This window comes from Giraffa tippelskirchi, chromosome 6 (assembly GCF_054371585.1).
Source record: "Giraffa tippelskirchi isolate mGirTip1 chromosome 6, T2T-mGirTip1v1.2.pri, whole genome shotgun sequence".
Lineage (NCBI taxonomy): Eukaryota > Metazoa > Chordata > Mammalia > Artiodactyla > Giraffidae > Giraffa > Giraffa tippelskirchi.
This window is the reverse complement of record NC_137280.1, coordinates 157313243-157339917: the sequence shown is the minus strand read 5'-3', so window position 1 is coordinate 157339917 and position 26675 is coordinate 157313243. Positions and strand designations below refer to the sequence as shown.

Genomic DNA, 26675 nt, shown 5'->3' with positions numbered 1-26675 from the left:
GAGGCAAGAACACAGAGGAGTAGGACCAGATTAGAATCTGAGCTGCCCCCACAGCAGGTCCAGAGATCAGCACAGTGTTGGAGGGCATCCTAGAGAAGTGAGAGGGACAGTAACTCCCAGTGAGGGAAAGGACTCTGACCACAGTGACTCAAGAAAAGCATTTCTTTTTCTTATGTTTTGACTTGTTCTGTAGATTCTTTTGGATTTTTTTCCCTTTTTTTCCTCCCTCTGTTGTAGTTGTCAATTTTATTGGCCCTATGAAATCTAATTAAGCTTTTGAGGTTTTTTTTCTTTTCTTTTTTTCTCAGTCACATTTTTTATTGTTGTTTTGTAACAACAGTAACCCTACGTTGGGCTTTATAACAACAGTAACAACAGTAACCTCTGCGTTGGGCTTTTGCAGTTCTGGGGAGTTTTCCTTTTTTTATTCTTTTCTCTTTTTTTTATAATTTTAATTTTTTAAAACCTATTATATATTTTTTCTACATCTATTTCTTTGTTTTCCTGGAGAAGGAAATGGCAATCCACACCAGTATTCTTGCCCGGAAAATCCCAGGGATGGAGGAGCCTGGTAGGCTACAGTCCATGGGATGACAGAGTTGGACAGGACTGAGCGACTTCCCTCACTCACTCACTCACTCCTTTGTTTGCCTTTCCTACTGTTCTTTTCCCCTTGCAGTTAATCTTTAATGTATATAAATCTTCTTCATCTACCTCTACTTAACTTTGCATAACTATTCTTTCTCCCTTTCCTTTCCTCTCAACATATTTGTTAGTTCTATTTTCATTGCTTCATTCCCCACTTGAGACCTTGCTTTAGTTTTGTTTTCTACTTTGTGCTTTAGTTAGATTTGCTCTGAACTGGTAAATGTAATTTTTGGTTTCCTTTGTTTGCTGGGTCAATCTACTGTACTTTATTTTTGTTGGACTGTTTTCACTTTGCTCATGGGTGTATATGTATATGTGTGTATTCCATTATTTTAATTATTATTTGCCTGATTTTGTAACTGCCATTTGTCTGGGGTTCGTCTTTGGTTTCTCATTTTTGGATATTTGTTTTAGTCTCACTTAATGCCATAACAAACCACTTGTGGAATCTTCGTTTCTGACCAGAGATCAAGCCTTGAGCCTTTGGAGTGGGAGCACTGACTCCAAGACCCTAGACTTCAGAGAACTAACCCTAGGGAGTATCAAATAGTGAGAACTCACACAAATAAAACCACTTGGAATACAAGACCCAGAATCACCCAACCAACAGTAGCACCCTGTGCAGGATGCCTCATCTAAACAACAAACAAAACAAAAATACAAACCCAGTCATCAGCAGACAGGATTACCACCTCACTCAGCTCTGCCCATCAGAGGAAAAACAAACAAACAAAAGCTCAGCACAAACCTCACCCTATAGGAAGCTCACATAAACCACTGGACCTACCTTAGGAAGGCAGAAACCAAAAGGAAGAAAGATTTCAAGCTTGAAGCCTGGAAAAAGGAGACCTCAAACACAATAAGTTAAAAAAAAATAATGAAAAGGAAGAGAAATACTACACAAATGAAGAAACAAATTAGAAAAACAGTAGTCCAAAGAAATGAAGAGGAAATAGGCAAACTATCTACAAAAGAATTCAGAATAATGATATTTAAAGATGATCAAAGCCTTGAAAACAAAATGGAGAAAATGCAAGAATCAAATAACAAAGACCTAGAAGAATTAAAGAATAGACATACAGAGACAAACAATACAATTACTGAAATTAAAAATACTCTAAAAGGAATCAACAGCAGAATATCTGAAGCAGAAGAATGAATCAGTGAGCTGGAAAATAAAATGGTGGAAATAAATTTTGAAGAGCAGAATAAAGTAAAACTAATGAAAAGAACTGAAGATAGTCTCAGAGACCTCTGGGACAATATCACATGCACCAATATTCAAATTATAGGGCTCTCAGAAGAAGAAGATAAAAAGAAAGGGTATGAGAAAATTTTTGAAGAGATTATAGTTGAAAATTTCCCTAACATGGAAAAAGAAACAGTCAATCAAGTCCAAGAGGCACAAAGAGTCCCATACAGGATAAATACAAGGAGAAACATGCCAAGACATACTAATCAAACTAACAAAGACTAAACACAAAGAAAGAACATTAAAAGCAGCAAGGGAGAAGCTACAAGTAACATAAAAGGTAAACCCCATACGTGTAACAGCTGATCTTTCAGCAGAAACTCTGCAAGCCAGAAGGGAATGGCAGGATATATTTAAAGTACTGAATGGGAAAAATCTACAACCAAGATTACAGTACCTGGCAAATATCTCATTCAAAATTGATGGAGAAATAAAAATCTTTTCAGACAAGCAAAAGTGAAGAGAATTCAGTAACACCAAACCAGCTTTACAACAAATGTTAAAGGGACTTATACAGTCAAGAAATACAAGAGAAGAAAAAGATATACAAAACCAACCCCAAACAATTAAGAAAATGGCAGTAGGAACATTTATACCAATAATTACTTTAAATGTAAATGGATTAAATGCTCCAACCAAAAGACACAGCCTGGCTGAATGGATACAAAAACAAGACCCATTTATCTGCTGTCTACAAGAAACCCACTTCAGGCCTCAAGACACATATAGACTGAAAGTGAGACGATGGAAAAATATATACTATGCAAATGGGAAGCAAAAGAAAGCTGGAGTAGCAATCCTCGTATCAGACAAAATAGACCTTAAAATAAAGATTATAAGAGAGAAGGAAAGACACTACATAATGATCAAGGGATCAATCCAAGAGGAAGACTAACAATTGCAAATATCTGTGCTATTGCAAATACCCAACATAGAAGCACCTCAGTACATAAGACAAACACTAACAGACGTAAAAGGAGAAACTGTCAGTAACACAATAATAGTAGGAGACTTTAACACCCCACTCACATCAATGGACAGGTCATCAAAACAGAAAATTAATAAGGAAACACAAGTCTTAAATGTTACAGTAGATGAGATGGATCTCATTGATATCTTCAGGACATTCCATCCAAATACAGAAGAATACACCTTCTCAAGTGCACATGGAACATTCTCCAGGACAGACCATGTCTTGGGTCACAAATCAAATCTCAGTAAATTTAAGAAAATTGAAATCACATCAAGCATTTTCTCTAACCACAACGCTATGAGGCTACATATCAATTACAAGAAAAACCTGCAAGAAACACAAACACATGGAGATTAAACAACACGTTTCTAAATAATCAGCAGGTTACTGAAGAAATCAAAATGGAAATAAAAAAAAATTTCTAGAAATGAATGACAGTGAAAACATGACAATTCAAAACCTATGGGATGCAGCAAAAGCAGTTCTAAGAGGGAAGTTTATAGCAATACAACCTTACCTCAAGAAACAAGAAAAACATTGAATAGACAACCTAACTTTACACCTAAAACAACTAGAAAAAGAACAACAACAAAAAAAAACACCCAAAATTAGTTCAGTTCAGTTCAGTTCAGTCGCTCAGTCGTGTCCAACTATTTGCGACCCTATGAACTGCAGCCCGCCAGGCATCCCTGTTTATCACTGACACCCAGAGTACACCCAAACCCATGTCCATCGAGTCGGAGATGCCATCCAGCCATCTTATCCTCTGTCATCCCCTTCTCCTCCTGCCCTCAATGTTTCTCAGCATCAGGGTCTTTTCGAATGAGTCAGCTCTTCGCATTAGGTGGCCAAAGTATTGGAGTTTCAGCTTCAACATCAGTCCTTCCAAAGAACACTCAGGACTGATCTCCTTTAGGATGGACTGGTTGGATCTCCTTGCAGTCCAAGACACTCTCAAGAGTCTTCTCCAACACCACAGTTCAAAAGCATCAATTCTTCAGCGCTCAGCTTTCCTTATAGTCCAACTCTCACAGAAGGAAAGAAATAAAGATCCGAGTAGAAATCAATGAAAAAGAAATGAAAGAAACAAAATAAAGATTAATAAAACTAAAAGTTTGTTCTTTGAGAAGATAAACAAAATTGACAAACCTTTAGACAAACTCATCAAGAACAAAAGAGCAGAATCATATCAACAAAATTAGAAATGAAAAAGGGGAGGTTACAACAGACAATGAAGAAATACAAAGGTTTATAACAGACTATCATGAACAACTGCATGGCAATAAAATGGATAACCTGGAAGAAATGGACAGATTCTTGGTAAGTTCAATCTTCCAAGACTGAACCAGGAAGAAATATAAATTATGAACAACCCAATTACAAGCACTGAAATTGAAGCTGTGATCAAAAATCTCTCAGAAAACAAAAGCCCAGGACTAGATGGCTTCACAGGACAGTTCTATCAAACATTTAGAGAAGAGCTAATGCCTATCCTTCTAAAATGCTTTCAAAAAATTGCAGAGGAAGGAACACTTCCAAACTCATTTTATGAGGCCACTATCACCCTGATTCCAAAACCAGACAAAGAAAGGCAATACAAAAAAAAAAGAAAACTGTAGGCCAATATCACTGATGAACATAGATGTGAAAATCCTCACCAAAATTTTAGTAAAAAGAATTGAGCAACACATCGAAAGGCTCATACACCATGATCAAGTTCAGTTTATTCCAGGAATGCAAGCATTCTTCAACACATGCAAATCAATCAATGTGATACACCATATTAACAGATTGAAAAATAAAAACCATATGATCATCTCAGTAGATGCAGAAAAAGCCTTTGACAAAATTCAGCACCCATTTATGATTAAAACTCTTCACAAAATGTGCATAGAAGGAACCTACCTCAACATAGTAAAGGCCATATATGATAAGCCTACAGCAAACATTATTCCCAATGGTGAAAAATTGAAAGCATGCCCCCTAAGATCAGGAACAAGACAAGGGTGTCCACTTTCACCACTATTATTCAACATAGTTCTGGAAGTAATAGCTACAGCAATCAGAGAAGAAAAAGAAATAAAAGGAATCCAGATCTAAAAAGAAGTAAAGCTCTCACTGTTTGCAGATGACATGATACTGTACATAGAAAACCCTAAAGATAGTATCAGAAAATTACTAGAGCTAATCAGTGAATTTAGCAAAGTTGCAGGATAGAAATCACTTGCATTTCTATATACTAACAATGAAAAATCAGAAAGAGAAATTAAGAAATCAATCCCATTCACCACTGCAACAAAAAGAAATATCTATGTATAAACTTACCTAAGGAGACAAAAGAACTGTACAAAGAAAATTATAAGACACTGATGAAAGAAACCACAGATGACAGAAACAGATGGAGAGGTATTCCATGTTCCTGGGTAGGAAGAATCAATATTGTGAAAATGTCTATACTACCAAAGGCAATCTACACATTCAATGTGATCCCTATCAAATTACCAATGGCATTTTTCACAGAACTAGAACAAAAAATTTCACAATTCATATGGAAACACAAAAGACCCCGAATAGCCAAAGCAGTCTTGAGAAGGAAGAATGGAGCTGGAGGAATCAACCTTCCTGACTTCAGTTTATACTACAAAGCTACAGTCATCAAGAAAGTATGGTACTGGCACAGAAAAAGAAATATAGACCAATGGAACAAGACAGAAAGCCCAGAAATAAACCCATGCACCTATGGGTACCTTATTTTTGACAAAGGAGGCAGGAATATACAAGGGGGCAAAGACAGCCTCTTCAATAAATGGTGCTGGGAAAACTGTACAGCTACATGTAAAAAAATGAAATTAGAACACCATACACAAAGACAAACTCAAAATGGATTAAAGACCTAAATGTAAGACCAGAAACTATAAAACTCTTAGAGGAAAACATAGGCAGAACACTTGATGATATAAATCAAAGCAAGGTCCTCTATGACTTACCTCCTAGAATAATGGAAATAAAAACAAAAGTAAACAAGTGGGGCCTGATTAAACATAAAAGCTTTTGCATAGCAAAGGAAACTATAAGCAAGGTGAAAAGACAACCCTCAGAATGGGAGAAAATATCAACAGATGACAAAGGATTAATTTAAAAAATATATAAGCAGCTCATACAACTCAATGCCAGAAAAACAAACAACCCAATCAAAAAGTGAGAAAAAGACCTTAACAGATATTTCTCCAAAGAAGACATACAGATGGCTAACAAACACATGAAATGATGCTCAGCATCACTAATTATTAGAGAAATGCTAATCAAAATCACAGTGAGATATCACCTCACACTGGTCAGAATGGCCATCATCAAAAAATCTACAATAAATGCTGGAGAAGGGTGTGGAGAAAAGGGAATGCTCTTGCACTGTTGGTGGGAATGTAAACTGATACAGCCACTATGGAAGACAGTATGGAGATTCCTTAAAATACTAGGAATAAAACCACCATATGACCCAGAAATCCCACTCCTCGGCAGATATCCTTAGGAAACCAAAACTGAAAAAAACACGTGTCCCATTGTTCATTGCAGCACTATTTACAACAGCTAGAACACAGAAGCAACCTAGATGTCCATCGACAGATGAATGGATAAAGAAGGAGTGGTATATATACACAATGGAATATTACTCAGCCACAAAAAGGAACACATCTGAGTCAGTTCTAATGAAGTGGATGAACCTAGAACCTATTGTACAGAGTGAAGTGAGTCAGAAAGAGAAAGATAAACACTGTATTCTAAAACATATATATACCGAATCTAGAAAAATGGTACTGAAGAATTTATTTACAGGGCAGCAATAGAGAAACAGACATAGAGAATAGACTTATGGACATGGGGAGAGGGGAGGAGAGGGTGAGATGCATTGAAAGAGTAACACGGAAACTTACATTACCATATGTAAAATAGATAGGCAACGGAAATTTGCTGTATGGCTCAGGAGACTCAAGCAGGGGCTCTGTATCAACCTAGAGGAGTGGGGTGGGGAGGGAGATGGGAGGGAGTTTCAAAAGGGAGGGGATATATGTATACCTATGGCTGATTCATGTTGAGGTTTGACAAAAAACAACAACATTCTGTAAAACAATTATCCTTCAAATAAAAAAAAAAAAAAAGAAAGGAGCAGCAATTATCCTGTGGTTTCTGGGGCCTGATAGGAGAATTTGAAGCACGCAGGATCCTAGCTCCTGAAAGATGAGCATGGTTTGTGTTCTCCTCTCCCTCTAGTATTGACTGAGTTTTTGAGTTTCATTCATTTGTTTACAATTTTACTTAACTGATTGATTTTATTTGTTATATGTAGTATTTGTTTTTTACTAAATATATAGAATTTCTAATTCACTAAAAGGCAAGCAAAACTTCAAATTAATTTTTTTTTACATTTTACTTTTAAATGACCATTAATAGTTTGATTGGGTATGGATAGTGTCAATAACTTTCTGAAAGAAAAGGGGGGCAGTTATTGCTGATTTAGCCCTCCGGATACACTAGCAAGGAAAGTGTGTTTCACTCTGATAAGCCTCTGGTGATCAAAATTGCTATTTCAAAGCAGAAAGAAATGCCAGCTAGTGGCTGCAGGTGGGGGATAAGTGTGGAACATGTGAGACATACTTTTGTAATTTATTTAACTCTTTTAAAAATAGTTGTGTGATAACTCTGCAGGAGGTCCTGGTAGCGCAGGCATCTAAGTGAAATAAGGGCAATCAGACACCGCGAAGCGCAGGGAGTACACAAGCACCCAGAGTTGAAAACCTGGAGATACTCATTCTTTCATAAATGTGTGTGTTGTGTGTGTGCACTCAGTCGTGTCCGACTCTTTGTGACGCCATGAACTGTAGCTTGCCAGGCTCCTCTGTCCATGGAATTTCCCAGGCAAGAATACTGGAGTGGGTTCCCATTTCCTACTCCAGGCAATCTTCCCAACCCAGGGATCAAACTCGCCTCTCTTGCATCTCCTGCATAGGCAGGCAGATTCTTTATCACTGAGCTGCCTGGGAGGTGCTCCTTTATAAATAGTGTGTCAAATAATACCTTAATAGTACATTAAAAATAATATGACTTTAAATATGTACAAAAATACTACAATTTCCCACATTCTTTTTTTTTTTTTTTAGATTGCGTTTGTGAATCAGAAGTAGAAACATAAAAATACTCTGCTATAATCCCTGCTTTTAGGGGCTTACTGCCCCACGATGGGTGTGACAAGGTCACAGGACCTTTTATGTCCTCTTGGGAGAGACTGAAAAGAGTAGGGGCTGTTAAGGGAAATGAATGGGGAACTATTTTAGATACATGGTGCTACTTAACATTGACAACACAATCTACCCCTTTTAGAATCTTTCTGGATTCCAGAGTTTGTTGCCCGCTCTAATATTCAGTACTTTCCTGTCCTCCTGGCCTTGTCTGATCCATGGTTCTGAACTACCTCTTTGACCTCAGCTTTTGGTCCAGCTATTTAGCAAGTGTTTCCTTTCTACAGTGATTCACTAGTTCCAGGCTCCACCTGGTGATCACCTGTGTCTGCATTTCCACCAGGACTGAACCACTCAGTTGCCTAAGCTTTATTTGCTATCCCAGCCTTGTCTCAGGTTTTCTGAGCCTGATTTTCATCCTCTTGTTATAAACTGCTATGTTAGCAGCACAAGTAGTCAGACAGTCCATTCACTTGTGCAGAAGAGCCCTGAAAATGGTATGGGAAACCAGACTAGAAAGATTATTGGGAATTTAAGGTGAGGGATCAGGCTAGAGGTGAGTTCTTAGCAAGGCCTTAAAGGATGAGGTGTGTCCAAGGTGGAATGACACCTTTGTAATGCTGTAGTGAAAGCAGCTGGTGACCCACAGAGGACAGTGTGGGGTGAGGTGGAAGTGGTTGGCAGAATGTGTCAAGCTGCCCTGCATCTGAACCCTTCTTCTCATTTCCGGATACCTGTGTGTATTTCCTGCTTCCAATTTTGGATACCTCCCAGGATAAGAGCTTTTGAACTTCCTTGTTCCCTTGCTTTCAGGGTCTTGAGAATGATTAGCAGCTTTTAATATACAAATGTGTTCTTCAGATAATAGCCTACATCCATCTTTGATCATAAAACACTTAGTATTGACCCTGTGTTCCTCTGGGTTTCATTTTTATTTAGTCCTAAGTTAAATGAGATGAGTGAAAAGGTGGGGAAGAAGACATTTTGGAAGAGAAGTCAAAGGCAATCTAATACTAACATTTAAGGGATCTGGAGTCTTGGTGGATAAAATCAAACACTGAGAAAATAAAACAGACCAAAACTGTAAGATATGAAACATGAATTACATTAGACCAGAATCCTCCTGCCAATGCAGGAGATGAGAGAGATGTGAGTTTGATTCCTGGGTTGGAAAGATCCCCTGGAGAAGGAAATGGCAACCCATTCCAGTATTCTTGCCTGAAGAATCCCATGGACAGAGGAGACTTGTGGGCTATAGTATATGGGGTCACAAAAGAGTTGGACACGATTTAGTGACTAAACAACAACAATTTGATTTTATCATGTAACACCCCTCCCTTTTAATATTGTGATTTATTGTGATTTAGTTATTCACTAAACCCTGTTCTTTGAATATTTTAGAGTACAATATCCACGATTTAGCTGTGGAAGAACAATAATGTGGCACTCTCTAGAAGATTAATTTTCCCAAATGCTCAACACATGGACCCTGAGAGCCAGCTGCATATTTATTTTTCATGTCACATTTGCTGATGAAAGTTATATCTGGAATTAAAAAATATTTGGCAGATTCATAAGGATCTTTTTTAGACTAAAATTCAACAGTGTCCTTTTAGCATTTAGTGTCATGCTTGCTCTGTGTTGAGATGTGGGGATGGAAAAATGTCTTTCCGGGGAAAACACTGACACCCGGAAGGCTTCTGTCAACTTCCAGTAACAGCGCTCTGAAAACCGCACGTCAGATGCTGTGCAAACGTGTTTCTAGTTAGCGTACGCAATCAAGTACATTGTATCCTGTTATTTTGAAACACACTGGAAAATAACTTTAATATCCATTTTAGTAATTTTTACATGGATTCTTCTCATAAAAAGAAATGTCTCTGATCACCTTTTATAATTATTGTTTATTTCAATAGCAGAGGCTCAGTTCTAGTCATTCCTGATCACATGGTGCTCTCCTTCAATCCCTAGCGCCTTGTATTACCTCACTGATGCTGTTTGTCATTTTCAGCTTTCTTTACCTTTTTGCTTCCTCTCGCCTATCTGACTATGAACTCCTAAAAGACAGACTCCTCATTCATTTCTCTCATCTCCTGTATAACATTTTGCTTAACATTGGTACTCAAGGGAAGGAGTTATGTTGTGATACTACGCTTTTTCATTTGTTACTGTAACCTCCTTGAGGTCCCAAAACAATATCTCATTCATAACTCCCAGCACCTGTTCAATTCTTTAGTCTACAGAAGAACCCAATAAACAACTGTCCCATAAATCAATGGGAATTGTATGCAAATGCTACATTTTGTCTTATGTGCCTGTTTTTCTTAGTGCTTTCAAGGACAGAGATGCTGTGTTCAGACAGACCACAGGAATCACATGAAATGGTCCCATTGGTTCTCCAAGTCCACCAGAGGTAGCTGTATAATGTTGCCAACAGATCACAAATCTCCAAAGAATGATCTGGGACAGGTGCAAAATTTATACGGAGACACAGGGGAAGATTCTAAAGGTAATTATACTCTTTTCACATTCATGCGTGGGAGACAAATATGATATAAACAATCTCATTAACATTCTTAATGTTAATTTTACATTAACATTTATGTAAATTAATTTTACATTAATGTTAAATTTTACAACTATCAAAATTAATTTGAAATCTCTTCACCATTGGTATCTAGGCAGATGGAAGTGACATACTTAAAGGCAATCTTTTTGTGATATTATGGGAAATATATCAAGTGCATTGAGATTGCCAGCTACCACACATGAATGTGAAAATTATACCAATGAATTGTTACTGATGACCTTTTATAAAATACAGTTCAAGTAGTTAATACGGTAAAAAATTGCAGAAAAGTTTGCAAAAAGAAGGACAAAAGTGAAAACTAACAAAGAAACTTTGATAATTGAGTTGTAATTTTGGTTTCATGGTCTAATTAAACCTATGCAAGGACCTTACTGACTTATTCCATACATCACATAAACCTGTCCTGATCGGTGGGCAACTGAATTTACAGGTCTGTGTTACAGATAAAATTAGTAACTATGTAACAGAGTTTCTGGTCATTACTGTTGATGTTAGGAAGATAAGACACATAATCCCATTTTGCATACATCTAGAGGCTAATTCTTTAAAAACAAGGAGGCAGCTTTTCGAAAATGAATAACAGAAGCAAAGCCTTTATATAAAGGCAAACTAAGTTTGGTATAAAAGGAAAGGGAATTTTTAGAAACACAGATGCATGACAAGAAGACAGCATAATATCATTCCAAAACTTCAACAGGGGATTATTTTACTTAATTTGTTTTGAAATCAGCCAAATTTGTTTCAGATTTGGGGGAGATAAAGGGCTGAATGAATTTTTAGAATCTCTTTTATAACTATCATATGGGCTTGTTGAGATCCTCACCCTATGAAAAAATAGGATTTTAAAGTTCATTCTAAATTTTGACAAAGCTGCGTCTATATTATTTTTTCACGCTTTTACATTTCTTTTCTTTTATTGGAGGATAATTTCTCTCATATCTATATTCTTGAGCAATTATTTTGATATGAAATGGCAAAGGAGAGTAAGTAATTAAGAAATGAGTGTGGTTTCAAGATACTGGTGCTCATGTGCCGGCATCCACCATGACATCTGGTTGTAGTGAATGGGTGAGGGGCAGACTTTTGGGTAGAGAGCCACAGTAGGGTAAAGGAAAAGAGAGGGGGAAAGTAATTTTAACTCCATTTGCCATATCAATGTTATTGTGTCATGACATCTAAATTCTGATCTGGAGGTATTTTGTATAAACTTCTTTCACTTTATTCTCTGCTTTTTCCAGTTCTTACAAAATATATGACAAAAAGCATGAGTCCTATTTTTGATCTCTGATGCTTAATAACGATGAGCTACTAATTCAGTTCATTCTGCATGTTATTCCTACTTTCATTTCTCACTCAGAGGGCCAGGAATCATTGAGAATTCAGCCCTATCTTCCTTTTCCAGCCAGATAGGGATGGGTCTGTGAAATCCATTTTTTGACAATCTTTTCAGGTGATTCTGAGAGTCAGCTAGGATTTTAAATCCTAAAATGTGTCATTCTCTAACCCCTTTCCACCTTATAGAGGAAGTCAAGTAATCTTTTCTTTGCAATTAATTGATCTCAATAATTATATCATTAATGTATTACACCCTCTTATATTTGCATTTCAAGGTAGGTTTCAATGTTTTAAAACAGAGCATCAATTCTCTTTGGAGATTCCACCTCTTCCAGAATTATCTAAGAACCAAGATATTTCTGTGGGGTGGTTTACTCAGTCCAAAAGGTTCCATCCACTTCCCAAGGCCAGCTGGAGAGAATACCAAATGGTGGAATATGTTCACTATTGCATGTGCTTCTGGCATTCACAGTATTAATGGATGCTTGCAGTCATGACCTTGGTGGCGAGATCCTTGCCTATACCCAAGCTCCACAGTTAGGCTTTCTGATTAGAACTCCCTTTATTTTATACTCACATGATGAAAAAACAACACCACTTCTAAGATCGTCTAGATTAATGTTTCTGTGAGTGTGTGTGTATGTGTTTGCCTTCATGCACCAGAAATAATCCTCTCTCAAAAATCTGTAGATCCTCATAATAAGCTATCACCTCAGCCCAGACTACCCTTTCCTTATGGTAAGATGGTGTCCTTTCTGGTTAGCAAAGTAGGTCTCTAATGTTACCTTGCATTAAAATCACCTTGAGGATTTGTTAAAACACAGATGACTGGGCCCCCACCTCCCAGTTTTTTACTCAATACGTTTATGGATTGAATTGTGTTTCCTCAAAATTTATAAGTTGAGGCCCTAACCCTAGTACCTTAGAACTTGACTGTATTTAGAGATTGGGGTCTTTAAAGAGGCAATTAAGTTTAACGAGGGACTTCGCTGGTGGTTCAGCGGCTAAGACTCTGTGCTCCCAATGCCAGGGGCATGGGTTTGACCCTTGGTCAGGGGACTAGAATCCACATGTCACAACTGAGCTTGCATGCTGCAGTTAAGACCCAGTGCTGCCAAATAAATAAATATATTTTTTAAAAAGTTTAAATGAGGTCAAAAGGGTGGGACCCTAATCCAACATGACTAATTTTCCTTATAAAAAGAGGAAGAGACTGCAGGGGTGCTCACACACAGAGGAAAGGCCACAGGAGGACACAGCAGAAAGTCAACTATCTGCAAACCAGAGAGAGAGAGAGAGACCTCAGGAGAAATCAGATCTGTGGGTACCTTGATCTTAGACTTCTAAGCCCCCAGGACTGCAAGTCAACAGATTTCTGTTGTTCAAGCCACTCAGTCTGTGTTGTTTTGTCATCGCGGCCCTTGCTGACTAACATAGTAAGTTTGGGCTGGGCTCAAGAATTTGCCTTTCTAACAAATTCCCAGATGATGCTGATGCTGCTGGTCTGAGAATCACATTTTGTGAAACACTGAGGTGGCAAATCTTTGACTTGTCTTGAAAATTAAAATTAGCTATTAGTGTGAAGATGGTACTTCCTATTTGAGTCAAATTGTGTGATGTAAGCTTTTTTTTTCTCTCCTCTTTATTTCTGGGGTGCTCAGTATCTCTCCAAAATCCTAAGTCCGAATTGAGAACAAAAGGGAAACATTAATTTAAAAAGAAAGAAGAAAAACTGAGAATGGATCCCTAATTTAGAGTGGTACAGCGGTACAGTAGGGATCAAGGAGAATATCAGATTGGGAGTCTGGAGAATTAGGAGTCTGAAAATTTGGATTGTGTCTTGATTCAGTCCCTAGAGGGACTGCTGCTGCTGCTGCTGCTGCTAAGTCGCTTCAGTCGTGTCCAACTCTGTGCGACCACATAGACAGCAGCCCACTAGGCTCCCCTGTCCCTGGGATTCTCCAGGCAAGAACACTGGAGTGGGTTGCCATTTCCTTCTCCAATGCATGAAAGTGAAAAGTAAAAGTGAAGTCGCTCAGTCGAGTCCGACTCTTCGCGACCCCATAGACTGCAGCCTACCAGGCTCCTCCATCCATGGGATTTTCCAGGCAAGAGTACTGGAGTGGGGTGCCATTGCCTTCTACGCCTAGAGGGACTAGGATACACTTCAGTCTTAAGGTTCCTATTTGTATACAGATGGCATTGGTTTAGATGGTCTTTAAGGTTCCACACTGTTCTAGTATTTCATAATTTATCCAACAAATGTTAATAAAATCTTGAGTAATGGTGATGAAAAGTACTCAACGATTTCAACCCTTTCCCCTTTCCCCAGTCAGTGAATGACCAATCACAGCAGTAAGAATTTTAGAAAATATTGAGTCCTCAAAAGGGGCACTTCCTCTTCCCCACTGGGCTTCCAAACTTGTTAAGAAATAAGTGAGAGAAACAGAGGGGTAAGTATCACCCTGATTAATAGGAGAGGCCATATTAGAAGACATGGCTTTAGCCTTATTCACCAATCATAACAACACTGAGCTGGGCCAAGCCTCCCGTGTAAGACTGAAGGCACGGGGAAGCACAACACACCTTTGTTCTCCATAATTTTGGTGGCCATCGTAGCACCTTGAAGCTCAGTGTAAAGAGTTATCCTTTCCAGATTTACTAATCAGAAAAGTCTTTCCCCAGAGGCAGAGCAAATGGAACATGTAGAGAGGCCAGTGAAGGTCTTCGGACCTGAAAAAATGCTCAGTAGTAAAGAGGTAAGTTTTGTCTCCTACAGTTCTCACCATCCCATGAAACTGATGAGGTTTGCCAGGTGAACCACTTATCTAGGGTCACACATCTACGAAGATGCATAGCTGGGCCTGCAGCCCAGTTCTGATTGCCTCTGATTACTAGCATCCCTAACTTCTCTGCCAAAGCTTTAGTTGTAGACATGAAATCTGGTGATGTGTATGCAAATACCATACTGATACATACAGAAGCTAAGCCCAGTCTAAGAGCCTGGACATTTCAACTGTGATAATCAATTATCACAGCAGCCATTTTCCTTGGGTATATGTTCACTTAATTTTAAGGGAAGAAAAACATTCCCTCAATTTCCTCTCCATTCAGTCCTGCAAGGCCTGCAGATGATTCAGGTTTAACTGGTAAATTCCTGCTATCCAATGCTCTTTGGGTTTTCACAAACACAAGACTATGTTTTTTATTAAAACTGGGCTAAACAAGCATAGAAGCACATTATTTCTCAACATTCACATTTATTCTTCTTTCTAGTTAAATTATAGTCCTTAGAGTTTGGGAAGGAGCTACTTCCCTTTAAATCTTTCCAGAACTTTTGAGTTTGGAAGTTAGATGAAAAAAGAAGCTTAAGAAAGTGAAATTCTTTTTCGATTCATATTCACACGCATACATGAAACAATGCTAGTAACAACAGATGCCTCTCCTTACAGGAACAGATTTATCCTAAATCTGGATACAATGAACTCATTTTATTTACTTAGAAAAGCAGATCTTTGGCCAGATTTGGTAGAATATTTCTCTCTTGGTGAGTTAACAAAATTATTTCAGCCTATATTTTAATTATGCAAAATGATGGAAAATGAATTCTTCATCACTTTTAAGGTATTATTTATATAATATTCTCTAGTTCCAACACAAAGTTGACATAAGAACTCCCATTCATTTGAGTATTCCTTAATTGATCTTGGCTTGGTTCTTTTTTTAAAAAAAGTAATGTTTTAATATTTATATCATCAAGCATTCAGAGAATTCTAGGTTTCAAGACATTCACAGATTATTACAGGATGCATTACTGTTAGGTTAATTAGCTTATTGATAATACAGTAGACGATGATAGAAGATTTTTACTTTATCTCTGACAATATACCTGTCATTTATGTTGCTAGACATTTTTTACAGGTATGAAAGGTTGTAGGAATTGGATAAATGAGGAAAAATATGTTATTAGATAGCAAAAACTTGATCTTTAATATATTCACACATCTAATTTGTTCCCATTAAGTGAAATTTAGGTATAATTTTTCAGAGAAATTTTGCAAATAATTGGCATTATCCATTTTATTCTATGAAAAAGTGAAAGTGTTAGTCTCTCAGTAGTGTCAGACTCTTTGCACCCTATGGACTTTAATCTGCCTGTCTCCTCTGTCTATGGATTTCTCCAGGCAAGAATACTGGAGTGAGTAGCTATTCCATTCTCCAAGGGATCTTCCCAAACCAGCGATTGAACCTGGGTCTCCTATATTGCAGGCAGATTCTTTACTGTCTGAGCCACCGGGGAAGCGCCATTCAATTCTATACACTATGCTAATTTGCTTCCACTTTAAATCATACAATTTAAAAGGGCAATAGTTTATATAAGGGTTTTAGCAAGTACTAGGTTATTGGATTATCAGTTGCACTATTTTTTATTTCTCCCCCTAGGTGTTCCTTTCCATCCTCTTCCCTTTCTCCTTCTTCTCTTGTTCCTTCCTTCCTTCCATCTCTCCTTTTTTCTTTTCCAACACTTTAATTTTTACAAAAGTTTCTCTATCATTTTCTCACTGATGTACCAGTTTTTAAATACCATTGTTAGCCTTAACAATTATACCTTAACTGAATAAAGTCAGTTTTCTATTTAAACCTGCTTGCTTGGTGTTTGAATGTACTTTTCTTGTTATTAGAACTCAACTGTCACAGAAATGGATTCATTTTGATGAAATTAGCACATTTACCCTTGCTGATTTTCTGCCTGGAATGCTCTCCTCAGAACTCCCCATGGCGTCCTCCTTATCTTCAGGTTCCTGCTCATATATCACCCAGTATGACCATCCCCAACTGCTATTTAAAGTAGCTCCTCTACTTTCTGGTCACTTGCTATTCTCATGCAAACCCAGATTTGCCTTCAGATTCCATCTTTGTTCATTTCCCACTGGACTGTTGGACACTAGGACTGGCTATGAAAGAAGTGAACGTGAAATTGCTCAGTTGTGTCCGACTCTTGCGACCCCGTGGACTGTAGTCCACCATGCTCCTCCATCCGTGGGAGTTTCCAGGCAAGAGTACTGGAGTGGGTTGCCATTTCCTTCGCCAGAGGATCTTCCCGACCCAGGGATTGAACCAGGGTCTCCCATATCGTAGGCAGACGCTTTACCATCTGAGCCACCGGGGAAGTCCTGGGACTGGCTATGGCAGGGCTATATTTCCAGGCTGGCCTGTCAGCTGGCTTCCTGTTGCATTTGGCCAATGAGTGGCACTGATGCAGAGACGGAATCCCTCCGCCCTCCTCTGTCTGGAGTGTGTCTCCATGTCTCCAAGCAGTGCCTATTTTTCTCTCTGTGGCTCCAGCTCACTCCACGTGTACTGTAGTTTCAGCTTCATCCAGATGACCCCAGTCCTTAGAATCTGGTTAACATGACCTCCTTCCTTCATTCTTCCCATCTAGGAGTGGTAATGACACACTGCTCTTTTGCTAATCTCTGGAAAGTATGTCCTATTTGATGCTTCAGCTCTGTCAGTAATTTATTACCGTTGTTTTAAACAGAGTATTTCCTTGATTGTATGCTAATTTATTCTTAGCGCTTTATTTTCTTGAAAGTCCTTAGTTTTGTCACTTTCTGTGCTGTCCGTACTTCACTGCGCTATTACTGGTTGATGTTAATAGAATGTAAAAGCCAAGAGGACAGACACTTTGTCTTGTTTATCACTGTACTCTCAGTAGCCAGCACAGTACCAGGCATATTGTTGTTGCTGGATGGACATTTACTGAATAAAATAAGTCTGGATGAATTTCTGCAGATCTCAAATACAGTACGAGTAATGGCACACATGGTATTCTCATACTCTGAGTTTTTCAAACACCAGACCTAATGAAAAGACCATTATTTTGTTCCCAATCCACTGGAAACATGGGTATTTAAATTTGTTTGAGAGGAGGGTGAGAAAAAGAAGTTTGATTCTATGAGATTCAGAATTCTATGCTGGACCAAGACTTTAATAAATCCAAATGGATTATTCCTAAAACACTATGGTGTCCCCATTCTTGACAAGATGGTCTTTCATATACGGAAGCATATGTCCTTTTGAATCACAGTGCTAATAAGGCCCAACTGTTTGCTTGATTTGACAATACTGTGATTCCCTTCAGTTTGGCTGGTATTAACAAACACATAAGGAATTTCTTACTTGGCAGAAAAAAAATGACATATTACTTTTTGTTCTAAGCAATATCCTAATGAATATTAGACAGATTTTCTTCTGTTGATGATCTCAATTTTAATGATTCTACCATTAAAGGTATTTTCAGTTTGGTAAAGACAATGCTGCTTTTGGACACTTGCATAAATTTGTGTGGAATAATCAAGACCTAAACATACTAAAACTAAAATTTATTGTTTGATTAGTAGTTGTAGAAAAGTAAGTCCTGCCATACTATATTTATTTATTTGTTTATTTATGAATCTATCTATTCACCCATCTAGTCATCCATTAGTAAACATTTCTGCCCTATTCTCCAATTCAGAAAATGGTTCTAAACGTACTTACAGCAATACATATCCTATACCGGATAAAGAGAATGAATGAATGATTGTGACAAGAAGAACAGAAGTAAATAGTGAATAGTAAGGGAAATGGAATGCAAATGTAATATACAAAAACCGTGCCATAAATTCTTAATAGTTCCTAGAGGTAGGTTAGTTTTGAGTTTTTAGGTTCTGAGTTTTCTAACAACCAAAACAAGGAAACAATGTGATGATTCACAAGTTCACAGTGTCTATAGACCTAACATATGAAAAATTATTTAAGCAACTTCAAGGTTTGCATGGTATTGAAATCTGAAAGGGTTTTCCAGTGGGTTATTATAAGTGGGACACTGTACATTCTTATAAAGAAGAAGAACAAATATTGGTGTGTAAAGAAATCACATGGAATATGTGAGATATGATTTCACATATGGTGGGACATCAGAAACTGGTAGGACAGGAGCTTGTCATTGTGCCAGCACAGAGGGGCTGAGGACACATCCCAGAGAGAGAGAAAGTGTTGCTATGTACTGTCTAGTGAAGTTCTCTAATTTGATAGGTAAGGCATCTGGTTTCAGAACAGATTAACAGCTTTCTAAAAGACTTGCAAGGTGTATGAAATTCAGAAGTTTGTATTCTAATCAATGTCTCTGACTCCATACTCAGTGTTTTTCCAGCTAAGTGAAAAATGCTAACTGATTTTATTTCCACAGTTCCATAAATCAGTGATTGTTGGAGAAAGGCAGGACATAGGCGTAGTCAGGCTGTGAGTCATAAAATTGATAGGAAATGAGGAGTTTGGATGCACAGGAGTTAAAAAGCAGGAGTTTCAAAGTTAATGTGATAAAGGAGGAAAGAAAATGGATGTTGAATCAGACAAACCTGGTATAAATTCTATCTCTGCCATCTACTGGATGTGTGAACTAGACAAGCTATTTATCATTTTAGAGATCTCATTTTCTTATCTATGAGATAGGAATAATGATACCCACACTGAAGGATTATTTCACGAATGCAATAATGAATGTATCGCAACTTCAGTTCAGTTCAGTCACTCAGTCGTGTCCGACTCTTTATGACCCCATGAACCACAGCACGCCAGGCCTCCTTGTCCATCATCAAATCCTGGAGTTTACCCAAACTCATGTCCATTGAGTTGGTGATGCCATCCAACCATCTCATACTCTGTCGTCCCCTTCTCCTCCCGCCCTCAATCTTTCCCAGCATTAAGGTCTTTTCAAATGAGTCAGTTCTTCACATCAGGTGGCCAAAGTATTGGAGTTTCAGCTTCAATATCAGTCCTTCCAAAGAACACTCAGGACTGATCTCCTTTAGGATGGACTGGTTGGATCTCCTTGCAGTCCAAGGGACTCTCAAGAGTCTTCTCCAACACCACAGTTCAATAGCATCAATTCTTCGGCGCTCAACTTTCTTTATAGTCCAACTTTCACATCCATACATGACTACTGGAAAAACCGTAGCTTTGACTAGATGGACCTTTGTTGGCAAAGTAGTGTCTCAGCTTTTTAATATGCTGTTTAGATTGGTCATAACTTTTCTTCCAAGGAGGAAGCGTCTTTTTATTTCATGGCTGCAGTTACCATCTGCAGTGATTTTGGAGCCCCCCAAAATAAAGTCTGTCACTGTTTCCATTGTTTCCCCATCTATTTTCCATGAAGTGATGAGACCAGATGCTATGATCTTAGTTTTCTGAATGTTGAGTTTTAAACCAACTTTTTCACTCTCCTCTTTCACTTTTATCAAGAGGCTCTTTGGTTCTTCTTCGCTTTCTGCCATAAAGGTGGTGTCATCTGCGTATCTGAGATTATTGGTATTTCTCCTGGCAATCTTGGCAGACAGTAAATTCCCTGAAATGTTAGTCTTTACCATAATTATGATTATTATCAGGCCAAAGAAATAATTAAGGAAGTAAAAATTCAGTGAATATATAGAATTTGAACATCAGGACAGGCAAGAAGTAAAAGACCAGTTTGGAAACCAAAAGTCAAAAATGATAAAGGACAAATCCAAATTTAAGATCAAAAAGCCACGGGGACAGAAAGCAGCAGAGACAGGTAGTCAGGGCAACACATTTTAATAACAAGGATGGGAAAATCTGAGTTTGATGCACCATTAGGTTTAATTCAGGAATTTCACATTTGCTTCCACCTGGCACAGGAGACCGTCCCAGCACCTAACCCACGGGGGCAGGAGTGATATTCATTAAAGTGAAAATGAGCCCAGATCCTTACCTAATGGCACAAAGTGTGCTATTGAAAATCTCATCAAAGGAAACACCTACTTCCCAAATGCTAATTTCAGTGCTTATGCATCTGAAGGGAAGTTGGTGGCACACAGTTCAACCCTTGGGGTACCACGTGCTGTGCTAAAGTTCAACTGCTCATAAAATCTCAGGTGAAGAAAACAATGACCAAGAAGGAAGCACAAATCAAGCACTGTGCTCTGTCACTCATCATTTAAATATTAGATTGATTCTGTAGTTGCCATGAACAGTATCAAGAATTTTGATTACCTTTTAAATAGAAAAAAAATCCTCATATTATTCCCCAAATTTGTTAAAGTTTATTTAGCATTGCTATTTCTATTCTTGAGATGAAGAAAAATAGAGATACATATAGAAACAAAAACCTTTATGACTAAGTGCTATAATATCAAGTGCCAAAATTTCTAGTATGTCAACCAGAACTTCTACAATTATTATTCCCTCAACTCCCTTCAGATTTTTTACTTCCTTTCTCATAAATGAGACATTCTAATCTAACACACTACTCTAGCATTATGCCTTGCATTCTCCACTATTTCCATATTTGCTCACATTTTCCCCACAACCCGTGGGGATATAGTTAGTTGTTCCCTCCACTTTTGCATGTTGAAACCCTAGTTATCTAAATTTCTTTTCCTCTGTGGACTTTTCCCAAGTATCTCCAAATTAATTAATTGTACTTTCCTTACACTTCACTTTTCGTTACTGAGTAAAGGTTTGGCAAGCATCCATTCCTCACTCCCCGCTTTCACTGTGCTAAGCATTTGTGCAAAGTTCTAACAGTGAGAAAAAGGAAAAAGGAAGAAAGGAAAAAGGGAAAAGGAGGAACCATTCCTTCCTTCCTCTAACTTATAGTTAAGTGGCAGAGACAAATATTAAACAAATTAATATGAGACAATATAATTGCATATTATGGTGTTATGAAGGAAAACCAAATCATACCAGGAGAAAGGCTAACAAAGGAAATCTATTTAGATTTAGGGAGGGGGGAGTGGAAAGCCTTTCTGAAGTAACATTTAAGCTAAAAACTGAAGGATGAGTATCTTTTTATTGCAGTCATTTACATACTTGGGTTTTCCCCTGCTAGATCTAAGTTCCTATATGCATATTCATTTTTATCTCCTCTATAAGATCCTACACAGGACCTTGCCTGTTGGCTGCCTCAACAAATGTTGCATGCATTGAATGCCCATGTAGTAGAAATCCAACTTGATAAATTCATCTTGGTTCTGAATAAATGTTTTAAGATTTCTCTTGAACGGGATATTTTGGACTGAGTCCTTGGCGGTTCAGGAGGTACTGGAATGGGGGAAAGGGAAAAGGGAAGTTTGCAGCTAGCCAGGTCTTCGCCACAAGATGAAGCTCAGGAGATATGCACACTACTTCTACTCATATTAATTTTCAGTCCCTTCTTGGGAGGACATTCCATGGGTAATCTTCATCTTTGCACAAGATTAGGGGATTTGGTTATCAAATTAGGGAAGATCAATTTGAAATTCAAAACATGGAGACTGTTGTTAACTAGAACACATTTAATATTTCTATTTTTTTTAGTGGGAATCTCTTTAATTTATGTGGGGTTTTAGTAGTATTGCCACTGCGATAAGTATATAAATCACATGCTATCTAGCCATCTTCACCAAAATTGATTTTCCAGTTGGATACCTCTACATGTCCAGCTTCTTCTGGCAAGAGAATAAGATTGATTTCAAATTAGAGTTGGTAAGTCCTAGGGCACTGCTTTTGGAGATGACTGAACAGAGAGATGCGAAGTAGTTTGGCTACAACACTAACTTTTCATTGATTTCTAGGGTGGATTCAACTGGTCTGGCTCATTTGTCTTTACTTCAACTTAAATATGACTTTTAGGATAACACATCCAGTGCTCCCCTTCTGCAACTGATGAAAAACCCAAACAAGCAATCTGGGTAAAGAGTGAATCTAGACAGTTACAGCAGGAGGCCATTTGTCACATAGGACATGCCAAATAGTGAGTTCACCTGGAGAGGAGCCCAGGCCTCTCTTGCTCAAAGCAAATCACACCTTCATGGTCCTCCTAGGCAGGGCAGGCATCAGGGTATGTTTGGAAGATTAGTAATTGTTATTTTTAAGTAATTTAATATGAGAATATGATAGTGTTAGAACTGAAGTAAGAGAACTTTATGAAAGAAGAATGTTACTAAAATAGAGGTGGTTTCAGAGTGGCAGCATTTCTGCTGTATCTAGGACCGGAAATAAATATTTATCCATACTAAGAAACATACTTAATGATTTGTATGGACTGAACAGAAAATTAGCATTATGTTCTCTTATTCTTTATGTTCAAAAACATAACTGGGTAATCTATTGTTGCAACACATTGTGATCTTTCTTAAGACATTTTCCAATTAATAGTATTGCTTGCTTAGGTGTGAATGCTACAATTTAAATAGCAGTCTGTGTTCAGAGATGTATATCATGCTGTGTCACTTTATCAGAAGAGCAATCTGCCATTTTTGACAATCAGTGACAAGTGGCTGAATCAGTGATACCTTAAAAAAGAACTCATTATCAGCCTAGTGAACAAAACATGCCTTATAAAATAGTGCAGGATTTTAATTTTCAATGTCAGTGATTTTTGTCTGCATAGATGTGATGGATTGGGGATCAGCTAAAGCAATTTCAAATATTTCATATCAGGAGATTAGCAAATTTAGACAGTCAAGGATACCCTCCATTCTTCTTGGGATTAGAAGACATTCTTCACGGGATAAAAACACAGGTGTTCTTTTCTTAAGAGTAGTGCTTCTTTGAAGAAATATTAAGAAAAAAATTAAGACATGTTCTATGACTGAGAAGTCATCTTTCGAGGAACAAGGGAGAATTAGTAGCCATGAAGACATCTTTTATAGATATTATCAACAGACTTCGTTTGTGAATTAAGGATGAATGAAACGTGGACTATGCTGTACAGCCTTCATTAATTCTGAAAGGTTCTTCATGGTTCTGTGTCACTGCACTCAATCTCATATCCTGTGAGAAGTCAGCAAATGGAAAAAACAAAACAAAACCAGAATGGGAAGAGGTTAGAAGAACAGCATCCTGCTAGTTGACCTAAGGACATTTTTAGACAAACAATCCTAATCACTGACGGCCTGTGGCAGATTATTTACACATCTCTAGTGTTGGTTATTATATGAATGCCTCAAGTTATTTCAGCTATGGAAAGGTGACACTGTGATGGTGTCACGTTGAAACCTCATTTGAGAGAATCCCACATTCCACAGTGACTAATGACTGGAAATTCAGATTTGATGAGGAAAGAGAGAGAAGTCAGCACAATGAAATAGCACTGACACCAGAATACTTGTCATTTTTCAGAAGAACCTTTTGAAGCTGAGCACTTACATTTAACCCCCTACAGGCATATCTAGGTCTCTGTCATGGGATTTCCATCTGGCCACATACTGTGTATAAGCCTCCAACATCTCCATCAGAAAGTATTTTCACTTATAGTGAGTGGAAAAGATTTTAGAAATACTGTGAGAATTTTTATGTTAAGTCTCTGGCTTCTTATAGAAGATGCAAAAAGGAAAAAATAAATGAGGCAAATCTATTCTTTCGGTCATCCCCCACCAAAATGCCTTCTCCTAATATTGGTATATGTCTGTGTCGGCTGCTAAGCAGTGGGAGGCAGTGACTATTTATTAGGCTTTGGCATTATAGTGGCTTGTGTTTAAAACTCAACTTTTCTACTTGTGTGGAATCCATTAAAAGTTTAATATGGAGAGTTGTAAATATTATTACGGCTCAAGTGAGGAATCTAGGCAGCATTTTTTACCTTTCTGCTTATACACTTTTCAAATCTGCTTGGTTACCAAACCCTGACCAACTGATCTCATAAGTATTTTCCAATGATCATATCCTAACCAGCAATATTGCCACAGCCTCTGCTACCGCCATGGGCCTTTATCACTGTTAGCTTAGGTTCCTGAGATAACGTCTTTTTTGGACTCCTGCCTCCTGCCCTCAGTTCAGTTCAGTAGCTCAGTCGTGTCCGACTCTTTGTGACCCCATGAACCTCAGCATGCCAGGCCTCCCTGTCCATCACCAACTCCCGGAGTCCACCCAAACCCATGTCCGTTGAGTCGGTGATGCCATCCAACCATCTCATCCTCTGTCATCCCCTTCTTCTCTTGCCCTCAATCTTTCCCAGCATCAGGGTCTTTTCCAATGAGTCAGCTCTTCGCATCAGGTGGCCAAAGTATTGGAGTTTCAGCTTCAACATCAGTCCTTCCAAAGAACACTCAGCACTGATCTCCTTTAGGATGGATCAGTTGGATCTCCTTGCAGTCCAAGGGACTCTCGAGTCTTCTCCAACACCACAGTTCAAAAGCATCAATTCTTCGGCGCTCAGCTTTCTTTATAGTCCAACTCTCACATCCATACATGACCACTGGAAAAACCGGCCTCCTGCCTTATTCCCTTATAATTCTTTCTACAAATTACTGAAAAATATAATTTCATAAAACTCAAATCTATTCACATCATAACATGTATTAGAAGGCTTTAGTGGTTTTAACTTCCAGCATAAAGTTTAAACTCATAAAATTGTATGCCAGGCTCTGCCTTTCCTCTCTTACAAGACACTATGGATTCCCCCATGGGCCAGTTAGATTGAAGCATTCGCTATTTTCCACTCTTTGCTGTTTAGTTGCTAAGTCGTGCCCAACTCTTTTTGACTGCATGGACTGTAGCCCACCAGGTTCCTCTGTCGATGGGATTTCCCTTTTCCAGGGGATCTTCCTGACCCAGGGATCAAACCCGTGTCTCCTGCATTGGCAGGCGGGAGTTGCCTGGGAAGCCCTTTCCACACTTAGAGGCCTAGAATTTACCCTCTGCTCACCTTTTCACTCTTAACCCTGCATCCTTCCCTTTACCCACACTACCCCCCTCCCCCAACCCCACACACATATTTGCACACACTAACTCTTACTGGTCCTGACCCTGCTACTGAAATGGAGGTTTCTCTGGGAAACATTCCTTTACTCACCATAATGAATTTGGTTTACCTTCCTCAAGTCTCAATAATACAAGCCCACACATCTTTCTGAGCACCTAGACTCTATTTTTAAAATAATGTGAGTTTTCAGGGCTGACTTTATCATTGGAGTGTAGCACCCTCGAGGCAGTGATTGCTTCTTATTTACTTTTAGATCCCTTGTAAAAGGAATCACAGTATCGTGGGCAACACAATAAATAAGCTATAAAGGATTGTTGAAAGGATGAAGGTTGAAGGCTTAAGTGTTACTAATTCTAGAAGTATTTGTAGTGTGAATGAGATCAAGGACTTCCATGAAGGAAGTGAGTCTCAAATTGTGGAATTTCAGGCTTAGGCCGGCTGATGAATGAGGCATGTGTATCTGCATGTGGACATGCGCTGGGCTATGTCAGTGTGTGTGTTAAGGGATGCAGTAGGAATATGGGGAGCGGGGATGTAGGCAACAGGAGCGTCGTGAAATGCTTTGAATAATGTCAGGTAGTTGGCTATTCTATCAGTTAGGTATCTGACTAATAAAACTAATATGACTATTAGTTATAGTGACTTAAACACATTAGGACTTATTTTTCTTTTGTTATTAGAAGTTTGGAGGTAGGTAGCTGCTGGTTTAGTGGCTCAAAAACATCAGAACAGAAGTCTCTACAATTCTTTTAGTCTTTTTCTTAAGGTCCCAAAGTGGGATTGGGGTTTGGGTGAAAATTTCCACAGAGATGTACAAGGTCACCAGCACCTTCTTTCTTTTTTCCCCCTCACCCTTCCCTTTTTCTTCATCTACTCTGATGAGACTTTAATTAGGG

General features: G+C 38.3%; 1 protein-coding gene and 1 long non-coding RNA gene across 3 annotated transcripts in view; one reads left to right on the top strand and one right to left on the bottom strand.

The window, feature by feature from the left end:
* The window catches only part of LOC145511171 (uncharacterized), an 89624-nt gene that overhangs the window by 27853 nt on the left and 35096 nt on the right, over nt 1–26675 (top strand). For both annotated transcript variants that reach the window (XR_014057586.1, XM_081503982.1), the window contains exon 3: nt 10436–10616. Coding sequence is in view for 1 of the 2 variants with exons in the window: in XM_081503982.1 (XP_081360108.1) it covers nt 10436–10616 (181 nt within the window). In the remaining variant the exon portion in view is untranslated. The remainder of the gene's footprint in view (nt 1–10435; nt 10617–26675) is intronic.
* LOC145511175 (uncharacterized) lies at nt 11600–14702 on the bottom strand. The gene is made up of 2 exons (XR_014057590.1): nt 14151–14702; nt 11600–14006 (listed from the first exon to the last, which is right to left on the bottom strand). It is a non-coding gene; the product is annotated as an uncharacterized LOC145511175 (long non-coding RNA).